At 42.4% G+C, this 11,396-nt stretch overlaps 1 protein-coding gene across 1 annotated transcript; it reads left to right on the top strand.

Moving 5' to 3' along the window:
• Positions 1–27: 27 nt before the first annotated feature.
• On the top strand, positions 28–10,884 carry ZNF200 (zinc finger protein 200). Its single transcript, XM_028111762.2, has 5 exons — positions 28–230; positions 920–1,250; positions 1,852–1,943; positions 2,471–2,591; positions 9,600–10,884. The coding sequence occupies exons 2-5, from the start codon at positions 1,004–1,006 to the stop codon at positions 10,349–10,351; spliced, it is 1,212 nt and encodes a 403-aa protein (XP_027967563.1). The 5' UTR covers positions 28–230; positions 920–1,003; the 3' UTR covers positions 10,352–10,884.
• The last annotated feature ends 512 nt before the right edge of the window (positions 10,885–11,396 follow it).

Genomic DNA, 11,396 nt, shown 5'->3' with positions numbered 1-11,396 from the left:
CGGTTGTGACGTATCGGCTACGGAGGCGCCCGGCTTCCCAGAAGGCACCGTGTCCTGGCCGTCCTCCCCAACTGACGGCTCCTCACGCCAATAGTCACCGGCGGCCTGTGAGGACACTCGGAAGGGCGAGGGGAGGGCTCGGCCTCTCGCGCCTAGTTTCCCGGTCTCTCTGCGCCAGGGTCTCTGGGCCGTCCCCTACGAGCGCCCAGGGGCGGCAGAGCCCCTGAGAGGTGAGGGGCTCCGCGAGGGCGGGAACCAGGCTGAGGTGGCCTGCGGGGAGCAGAGCTTGGTCCGTTGCCTGGGGAGCCTGGCCGGCTAGGGAGCTGGGAACGTACCCCGGGCAATGCCGCCGCCTGGGCTTTGTGTTAAAGGTACCCCTTGGCCGGTGGGAGAGGCTCCAGAGTGGGCCTGTTCAGCTGGGCCCCACTGTTTGGTCCCTCGCCGCTCTCAACAGGGCTTTCATGGCGGAAAGGAGTCAGCAGGTCGCGTATGGACTAATCGTGCGGCCTTGCGTTTGCTCCTTGAGCCATCAACTCCCCCCCGAAGGGCATCCGAGGGACCCGCGGTCCAAGGTGCGCAGTACGGCTTCATTTAATGGCTAGGCCAACTTCTAAGCAGATGCCCTTGGTACTGGACAGCAGGTTTCTTATCTTCTGGCCCATTGCTCTTCCCAGTGGAGTTTGCACTTCATATTTCTCAGGAGGATGATCCCTGGGGTTTGGATATCCTCTGGCTTTCGTTCTCAGAGCTTCCTCTCAGGCCTTGCTATGAGTGTCTAGTTCAGCGACCTTCCGTTTCAGTTAGGAGTTCCTCACACCAACTTGTCTTTCCTTCTGCTTTAAATTTCACGTGGCCTCACTATCCTGGCCGTATATTGGACCTGGTTTTGTGGGTAAACCATGGTTTCTCTCATCTGCAGCTCGGCTCTCTGACAGATTTCCTTCAGTAAGAGGTGACTCCTGAAGCTCTGCAAAACGAGTGTGGTGTGTGATTGCAAGGCGTGATGGCTGCAAAAGTGGTTCCAATGCCCCTAAAGCCAAAGCAGTCCTTTATACTGAGAGTTCCTCCGGACTCCAAGCTGGGCCAAGACCTACTTCGAGATGCTACTAGTGGGCCCAAGACCATCCACCAGCTGGTTCTGGAGCACTTCCTCACCTTCTTGCCCAAGCCAAGCCTGGTCCAGCCCAATCAGAAAGTCAAGGAGACCTTGGTTATTATGAAGGATGTGAGCTCAAACTTTCAGAACAGACGTAAGGAGCACATGCTGTTTCGCCAGAAGAGAAGGGAATGGTACTAGGGGCTGAAATAGGTTTTTATGTTAGTAACGAATTCAAGTTAGGATAGTGGGTATTGAAAAAAGTTGATTTTAATGTCAACCTGTTGAGGAGAGGGAGTATTTTTTCTCAAGCTGGAGTTTGAGTGGATTGCTGGGTGTGTATAAACCCATAAAATAAACAGTGTCAGTTTTACCCAAACGTTGGGAGGGTGTATATCATTTTAGGATAAAGAAACGTGGATGAATTGTTGAATTGACTGCAGTTTATGTGGAATTTTGGAAATTTTGTGCATGTTGTGGGCATCTTCAGACATGATCCTCCTCCAGCCTTCCCTTGAGTAGTAATGGGAATTTTAAAAGTTCTTAAGAGAATCATTCTTTTCATAATGAGGAGACCCTATATAGGTTCAAGACCCTGTGGTTTATGGCTTGAACTCTTCCTGGGCTCACAGAAGCAGAAAAAGCCGTAAGTTGCCTTCGGAAGGAGTGAGGACAGTGTGGCCTTAAGGTTTGGTTAGGGTTCCCATATTAGAGTCACTGATTTTTCCATTAACCACAGCTTCCTCTTTACCCAGTGCAACCTCATCCCATGGTGAAGCTTCTGCCCAGAGAAGGAATCCAGCAGAAACAGGACCCAGTGTCTCTGTATTTGAAAACTGAGCCTGAGGTGGGTTTGGTTTTCCCATTCACTGTTTTGAGTACATCACCTTCTCTGCTCTTTCAGCCCTCCCTGCTCAGCCAACCCATGTATAAAAACACACTCTTGGGGGGCGCCTGGGTGGCTCAGATGGTTAAGCGTCTGCCTTCGGCTTAGGTCATGATCCCAGGGTCCTGGGATCAAGTCCCACATCGGGCTCCCCGCTCAGCAGGGAGTCTGCTTCTACCTCTGCCTCTCTCTCTCTCTCTCTGTCTCTCATGAATAAAAAAATAAATAAAATAAAAACGCACTCTTGGGAGTCAGTAAGGAGAGTGGGCTTGTTTTTCACTGCCTCCTTGGCTATTTCTGTTCTGCTTGTCCTCTGGCTCCTCTCCGAGCCTGGCTCTCTGGTCCGTGCTGCACCTGCGTGGAGCTTATAGTCCCCTTTCACCTTCCCTTCCCTGATCATTGGGTTTCAGTCTTTTTTGCCAGCAGAGCTGTCAAAGAACCAAAGAACCTCTGTTATTAAGAGGAAGGGGGCCTAATTGCTCTTTCAGGAACTGGTGGTCCTTGAGGATTTGAATATATTTCATTCCCAAGAAGAATGTGTGAGCCTGGATGCTACTCAACAGCCCACCTCAGAGAAGGAAGACAATGTTGGGGAGATGATGTTACTGGGTAAGAAATCTTGTGTGTTCATATTGAATGCTGTGGAAAAAGCACATTGTTCTGTCAGACTTTTTATTTTTTTTATTTTTTAAAGATTTTATTTATTTGAGAGAGAGAGAGAGAGAGAGCACAGGAGAGGGTAGGGTGAGAGGGAGGAGCAGACTCCCCACTGAGCAGGGAGCCCGATGTGGGACTTGATCCCGGAACTCCGGGATCATGACCTGAGCCGAAGGCAGTCGCCTAACCAACTGAGCCACCCAGGTGCCCCTTCTGTCAGACTTTTTAAAGACCTGATTAACACTAGCTAAGTACATGGTCACACACATTTAATTTTTGTTCTATCCCATGTGGCAGAGCCTGCACCAGCTGTGGCAGTCATTTTTCCTATATCTTTAGGGCAGCAGAGGCTGAGGAGACTTGTCTCGGTAAGCGAGACCTGCAGCTGATGTACTGACGTCAGATATTCAAACAGATAGAAAATGCAGGCAGATTGTTTCTGAGTCCATTTTCTGGATTTAGTGCTAGTCCCCCAGGAGGTGTATTTTAAATGTGTTTTCATTGGACCCAGGACTCTTTTAAGTCTTTTTTTTCCCCTTGATGTCTAGTAGCTGTGAAGTCTACTAGTGTGAATGAAAATATATCCCATGTTGATGGAAATAATATCTAGCACTTATTAAGCACCCATGTGCCATTATGTACGAGGCACTAGTCTGTTTTGCATGCATTTATTATCACATACATTTTTCACAAAAGTACTGTAGAATATAGGAATTATTACTATTTTACAGATGACAGAACTGAAGCAGAAAAATGTTAAGAAATTGCTGAAGTTCGGGCAACCCTCTCAGGTCCCCTTCCTCTTCAGGAGCCTCGTACTATTGCTCAATAAACTTTGCTTTCCTTCCCACCAAAACACACACACACACACACACACACACAGAAAAGAAATTGCTAAATGTTACACAGCAGTAGGTAGCAGAGCAGGGATTTGGACTCAGAGATTCTAACATCAGAGCTTGCAGTCTTAGCCCAGAATTATACTGCCTTCTTGCTGCATTTCTCATAACTTTTTCGGTGAATTGCCTATATGGTTGGTGAATGGGGCCTTCTTCATTTGTGCTTATTTCCCAGTAATGGTTAAAAAGTATTCTTTTGTGAGACTACATATGAACTCATCTGGCAGCAGCTTCTCTGTAAGCTAAGAGATGATTCAGCCTTTTTCTACAAATGCACTGCTAACCTAGAGTCAGGAATCCTCAAAAATCATTTTGCTGAGTGCTTAATACTTTTTACTTTGCCTTCAGGGCTGTTTGCTTCTGAGGCTGAAGTGGAACAGAAAGTGGGTTTTGTGAGTTGCTGGGGTAACAAAAATCAAATCCATGACTGTCGAACTCTGTAGTTGTCTTACATTGTGTGGTCAGGGTAGTGTGGTACATAGCCTGCTTAATTTCTCAAGTTATTCTATGTAATATTTGTTTAAGATTTTGTATATTATAGGGTGCCTGGGTGGCTCAGTTGGTTAAGCGACTGCCTTTGGCTCAGGTCATGATCCTGGAGTCCTGGGATCGAGTCCCACATCGGGCTCCCTGCTCAGTGAGGAGTCTGCTTCTCCCTCTCACCCTCTTCCCTCTCGTGCTCTCTCTCTCATTCTCTCTCTCTCTCAAATAAATAAATAAAATCTTAAAAAAAAAGATTTTGTGTATTGTATATATGTATATATGTGTGTATACACACGTTTATTTATTATTTTATTTTTTATTTTTTTAAGATTTTATTTATTTGAGAGAGAGAAAAGAGAGCACATGAGAGGGGGGAAGGTCAGAGGGAGAAGCAGACTCCCCGCTGAGCAGGGAGCCCGATGCGGGACTCGATCCTGGGACTCCAGGATCATGAACTGAGCCACCCAGGCGCCCCTATTTATTATTTTATTTATTGTAAACTCTACACCCAACATGGGGCTCCAGCTTACGACCTGACAACAAGCATGCTCTACCAACTGAGCTAGCCAGGCAACCCTAATATTTTCTTATTTTAGAGATAAGCATAAACAGATTTATTACACTGAGTTTTTCTCAGTCTTGGGTAAAATTAGCATATATTTTAGGTGACTGGTTGGTGGGTATGTTGCCAATTCCAGGAACACTTTGGTCATGGACCTTGAAACTCTCAGGCCCAATCCTCACCCATACACAAAAGCTGATGATTTAAACCAACATTTAATAAATGCTACTTGCTGTGTCCTTAAGTAGAGTTGGATTCTGGAGTTGATTATCAGTGGGTTCAAACGATACATAGTGCCCCATTCCTGCCCTCTAAAGCTTCCAATTTGTTTTTAAAAGATAAGTCGTTCACATAAAAAGATAAGCATTACAAAACCATTGTAGCTATAAAGGGTTATGATAAGATCAAGATAGGGTCTGGACCCAGGAGCAGAGTTTGGAAGAAGACAGATTTGATTTCAGATGAGATTGAATCCATGATAGGAAATAAAGTGAGATGATTTTCTGGGCACTTGAATATTAGGAATTGGAGGTCACATGTAAAGATGTAGAGATTTGGGAGTCATCAGTATATAGCTGACATTTGAAACAGTAACATTAAGTAGTTTGGAGAGGGAAAAGTGTAAGGGAATGAACCTTGTGGGGGCAGGAATCACAGGAGAATCCTTGGCAGAGAAGGATAAACTGTGTGTCTCAGTTCAAGTGAATCACATAAAACAACTGAAAATGCAGAAAGAATACTTAAGTTTTCAAAGAGATAGTTTTCTGTGGTCATATCTGCCCTCTACTGTGCTAAGAGAATATGAGCCTTTTCAAGATTGATGCAGATTGACTACCTACTATTCAACAAAGTCAGACTCAATAGATTCCAAAAAGTAGAAATAACACAATAGGATCTATCACAGTGCAGTACAACTAGAAAGTAATAATGAAATTGGAAAAAAAAGTTCCCTTCACCAAGAAATGTTTAAACTATTAAGTTAACCTTGGGTCACAGGGGAAATACAAATTAAAATTACACAATTTTTCTAGGGGCACTTGGGTGGCTCAGTCAATTAAGTCTGCCTTCAGCTCAGGTCATGATCCCAGGGTCCTGGGATTGAGCCCCGTCTTGGGTTCCCTGCTCAGCAGGGAGCCTGCCTCTCCCTCTCCCCCTGCTTGTGCTTGCTTGCTGTCTCTCCCTCCCTCCTTCCCTCTCGCTGTCAAATAAATAAAATCTTTAAAGAAAAATAAATTTTAAAAAATTACATAATTTTCCTAGCATATACCCTGTTTCAGAATCTATAGTATAACACAGAAGTAGATTTGAATGAATGGGAAGAAATACCGTGTTGACTAGTCAAATTTAACATTAAAACGTCAGTTCTCCCCAGGTCAGTTTATGAAGTGAATGTAATCCCTTTAAAAATACCAGTAGGACTTTTCTCCCTGGAACTAGACAATCTGATCTCTAATTCAATTGGAAAAATAAATATGAGTAACCAGGAAAATTGGAAAGAAGAGCAGTGGAGAGGAAGGGGCTCATAAAGGTGTCGGGACAGCTCAGCCATTTGGCAAATCATACCCTACTTTGCACACCAAGAAAAAGCCCCAGCAGATTGACTTAGGAATACAAATGACCAATAAACTACATGAAAAGATGTCCAGGGGCGCCTGGGTGGCTCAGTCGTTAAGCGTCTGCCTTCGGCTCGGGTCACGATCCCGGGGTCCTGAGATCAAGCCCCGCGTCAGCGGGAAGCCTGCTTCTCCCTCTCCCACTCCCCCTGCTTGTGTTCCCTCTCTCACTGTCTCTCTGTCAAGTAAAATAACATCTTTAAAAAAAAAAAATGTCCAGCCCTACTCATAATTAGAAATGCAGATTAAACTTATACTAAGTTACCATCTTATTTCATCTATCAGATTTCTAGAAATCAGAAACTTAACACATTGGTAGTGAAATTGTTGGGAGACAGGTATAATACTGGTAGACATGCAGACTGATACACTCCCTATATATGGGAATCTAATATTAAAGATGAATTTACCTTTGATCCAGCAGTCCCACTTCAGAGAATCTATCCTACAGATAACAGCACACATTCAAAATAATATGCAAATGAGGTTACTCATTGTTGTATTGTTTGTGAAAACACAAGGCTGAAGACAATCCAAGTGTCTCTGCAGGGGACTAGTTGGATATGATGTGTCCACACAGCATACCATGGTAATCGCCATGCACTAGAATATAATGATCAAAATAAAGTAAGTTATATAAGAAGGGAGAAAGGAAAATCTATCATCTAGAGAAACAGTGGAAGAAAAAAAAGAAACTAATAAAAACTGGTACCTATCTGGGCGATGAGTAGAATGGATGGGGACAGGGACTGGAGTAAGACTTCTTAGCATATACCTTTTCATATTTAGATTTTTGAACCATATGAACCATATATTAGCTACTAAAATTTTTTTAATCTTAAAAATTAGTACACTGGGGCACCTGGGTGGCTCATTCAGTTGAGCATCCAATTCTTGATTTCAGCTCAGGTCATGATCTCAGGGTTGTAAGATCAAGCCCCACGTTGGGCTCCGCACTAGGCATGGAGCCTGCTTGGGATTCTCCCTCTCCCTCTGTCCCTTCCCCTCCCAACGCCCCCAACCCTGCTCATGCTCTCTCACACACGTGCATTCTCTCAGATAAATGAATAAAATCTTGAAAAACAAAATAGGGAAACCTGCTATCACTATTAAAATCATTAACTGGATAAAGCAAAAAGATAAGAATAAATATTGGGGTGCCTGAGTGGCACATTCGGGTTAAGCATCTGCCCTCGGCTCAGGTCATGGTCCCAGCATCCAGGGATGGAGCCCCACGTTAGGCTCCCTGGCAGGGAGCCTACTTTGCCCTGTCATGCCCGCTTGTGCTCTCTCTTGTTATCTCTGTTTCTCAAATAAATAAAATCTTTAAAAAGAAGAAAAAAGGGCGCCTGGGTGGCTCAGTTGGTTGGGCGACTGCCTTCGGCTCAGGTCATCATCCTGGAGTCCCGGGATCGAGTCCCGCATCGGGCTCCCTGCTCAGCAGGGAGTCTGCTTCTCCTTCTGACCCTCCCCCCTCTCATGCTCGCTCTCTCGCTCACTCTCTCTTTCTCTCTCTCAAATAAATAAATAAAATCTTTAAAAAAAATAAATAAAAAGAAGAAAAAATACTGGGAAGGGACGGAACCAAAATATGGTTTGTACTTAGAAAATCTAAAAGGATCAACAAAAACATCCTTAATAGTTTTAAAGTAGGTAGATAGGGAATGTTTAACAATAGCATTCTTAAAGTAACACAAAATGATGGAAGCTGTCATTCAGAATGGCTATAAAATAGTTAACCACAGGGGCTCCTGGGTGGCTCAGTCATTAGGTGTCTGCCTTCAGCTCAGGTCATGATCTCAGGGTCCTGGGATCCAGCCCTGTGTTGGGCTTCCTGCTCAGCAGGAAGCCTGCTTCTCTTCTCTCCTGATTCCCCTGCTTTGTGTTTCCTCTATCGCTGTCTCTCTCTGTCAAATAAATAAATGTATAAAATCTTAAAAAAAAAAAGTTAAGTGTAAATATAAGTTATAAAGGAATGGCTAGAAAATAGAAAATTTGTCAGATTTTGATACTTTTTTATGGTTAATTTGTGGAGTTACAAAGACTTCAGCTAAATATTTACATCAGTAGTGATTGACACAGATTGATTTGCAATATGTAAAATTTATTTAAATTTATAAAAATCTCAGCCCAATAAATTACTAGTTTGTAATAACAAAGTACAAAAAAAACTAAAATGAGAAAACATTTCATACCCATTAAATGTTTTTAAGTTCAATCTAATGCTGGCAAGATTAGGTAAAATTGATACCCACATGTTGATGGTTGTATTAAAATTGGTAAGCTTCTTTTGAAAGAAGTGTGGCAATCTCTGTCAAGAGCTGTGATAATTATTGCCGTTTGCTTTGACCCAGCATTTCATTACCTAAGGGAGTGAATGAAAAAGAAAACACCTTTTGGTGTGAAATTGCAAAGTCCAGCAAAGATGCATATTCCAGCTGTGATTAGCCACATACTGAAGTGGTCGATTTAACCCTTTATTTTCAGCTAGTTGCCCAGAGTTTTGGGGGTCCCTTGTCACCCACCTTTTCACGGCATGCTTTTCTTTTTTACTTTGTTACCTAGTCTTTATAATGTTATTTTACACAGACTTCTTTTGGAGGTATAAATACAGAACAGTCTACAAATCATAAGTGTTCCCCTCCAATTTCCACAAAATGTACACATTTGTCTAACCACCACTCAAATTGACTATTCCTTGCATCCCAGAAGTCCATCTTGTGCCCACTGCCCAATTACTACTCCCGAAGCTTCCTCCCCTAAAAATACCACATTGTTTTCTACCATAATTTATAGTTTTATTATTTGTGGTAATCACTGTAATGCCCAAATAATCACCCACTGAGTGAATGTGATATGCCTTCATTATTTTTGGTCATTTAAATTGTTGCCAGTTTTTCAGTATATAGGACTATACAGTATAGGACACTATATGGTATGATCTAATCCTATAATACCGTAATATTTAGTGTAGTGAAAATCTAGAAATAACTCATCTTACTGTTCACTTACTAGCCGCCTATAAAGAGTATGAGTGGTACCCTTTTTAGTATTTATGTCCTTCATCCCTTGATCCTTAGCTCACTGCTCTACACAGAATATAATAAGATCAATATGCACTTTTTGAGTAATTAGTGCCTATTCAGAAAGCAAACATAGGACATCTGTAGTCCCACTCATTTCATTAAAAAAAAAAAAGACTGTGTGCTCACACTGCATAGAAAGATTTATCAGTCATATATTCCACCCACAGTAAGAGTGGAAAAGGAGTGTTGATAATGATTATCTGCTGGTCCTCAGATTTCTGACACTCAAGATTATTGTTTGATGAGAAATCTAACTTGTTCTTTCCTGCCTGGTGTCATATCCCTCAAAAGTAGCTAAATTCTCTTTGTTTCCATAGTTAATGACGTTAATCCTGAGAGTGAAGATCTTCAGAAGGAAACTGTAGAGAATGAAGATCATAGAGAAGGGACTTCAGATTGTGATGAAGCAGATTTTTCTGTGGTCTCTGAGGAATCACCAGATTGCCATAAAGAAAGACTAAATACATCTATTCCCAAGCAAAGGAAAATGAGAAATCTTCTAGTTACCATTGAAAATGATACTCCACTAGAGGAACTCTCAAAATATGTGGATATCAATGTGATTGCACTTAGCCGAAATCGGAGAACAAGAAGATGGTATACTTGTCCTCTGTGCGGGAAACAGTTTAATGAAAGTTCTTACCTTATTTCCCACCAGAGGACTCACACTGGAGAAAAACCCTATGACTGTAGTCACTGTGGGAAAAGCTTCAATCATAAAACAAACCTTAATAAACATGAGCGAATCCATACAGGAGAGAAACCTTATTCATGTTCTCAATGTGGGAAAAACTTTCGTCAAAACTCTCATCGGAGTCGCCATGAAGGAATCCATATAAGGGAGAAGATATTTAAGTGTCCAGAATGTGGGAAAACCTTCCCAGAGAACAAAGAATTTGTGCTTCATCTGCAGAGTCATGAGGCTGAAAGGCCATATAGTTGCAAAAAATGTGGGAGAAGATTTGGTCGGCTGTCCAACTGTACCCGGCATGAAAAAACCCACTCAGCATGTAAGACCCGAAAGCAGAAATGGGATCAAGAAAGGTCTGATGATCCTGCCTCAACCTGAAATGTTTCATAAGGAATTCTGAATTCCCAGGCTGTTTGAAAATATACAGATATGTGAAAACCTCATTATAGCCAAAATTGGATAAATACCCATCTTGGCTAAAACCTCAAATTTTTAGAAAATTCATAGGGAAGAAAACATCCTCAAGGGCTATACCTCAGTTAGCATACAGGGTTAAGGAGCTTTCTTTTGTGAACTTATACAACAGTGTAGAGGCCGCAGATCCCTTTCCCAAAATGGCTCTGAATATGAGTCAGAGGCCACTTACCTGCAAGGTGAACAGAGTGACTCAATGTATACGGAAAGCATATCCATTTTTCCCCACATAGGAAATCACACTTGAGACAAAAAAATAATGCGAAGGTCCTTATCTGGAACTGTGTTCCCCTGAAAGAACCAAACTACTGATTTGTTAAGCCAATAGCTTCTGTTAGCAATTCACATAACCTTCTAAGAATACCCTGTTAAAGCCTGAGTGTTGAAAGGGATTGTTTACTCTGGAATATGGGAAAATACAGCGATTGAATGTCAAAGACTTACTCTGTCATTTTTATGTGATCTAAACAATTGATCTCAGTAACATTTGCATTTTGTAGTGAAAAGTGACTTTTACAGGAATACTTTTCACAACATACTTTTAAAGTGTCTACTGTTCTTACTGTATTTTGTCCAGCTATTGCTTAGACAGCATTCTCATGCCTTTCCATTGCCAAAAGAAGTTTGGATCGCTCAGGCCCAGCCACCCAGCCCCATTACTGGAAAAGCTCTTCAGAAATGTTGTCCCTCTGATGAGCCAAGAAGAAAACCTGCCCATAAAAGAAATCCAAGAGCCTGAAGAGGAAGACGAAGATATTCCCTTAGACCCATGACTGGTCAATAACCTTACCATGTGCTTAATTCCCCTCCAAGCAGTCATCAGACCCTTGGCAATGGGTGGTCACTACCTCACAAGTAAAGTGTTTTATTTTTAGCATTTGTCTCCAGTGGCTAGCTCACATTGCCCCTCATGGAGACAAGATTCCAGAGTCTTCATCGTAGTGGATAT

Source organism: Eumetopias jubatus, unplaced genomic scaffold (assembly GCF_037043125.1).
Source record: "Eumetopias jubatus isolate StellerSeaLion01/CBP00866 unplaced genomic scaffold, mEumJub1_p1.0 scaffold_12, whole genome shotgun sequence".
NCBI lineage: Eukaryota > Metazoa > Chordata > Mammalia > Carnivora > Otariidae > Eumetopias > Eumetopias jubatus.
This window is presented reverse-complemented; position numbering and strand designations above follow the sequence as displayed.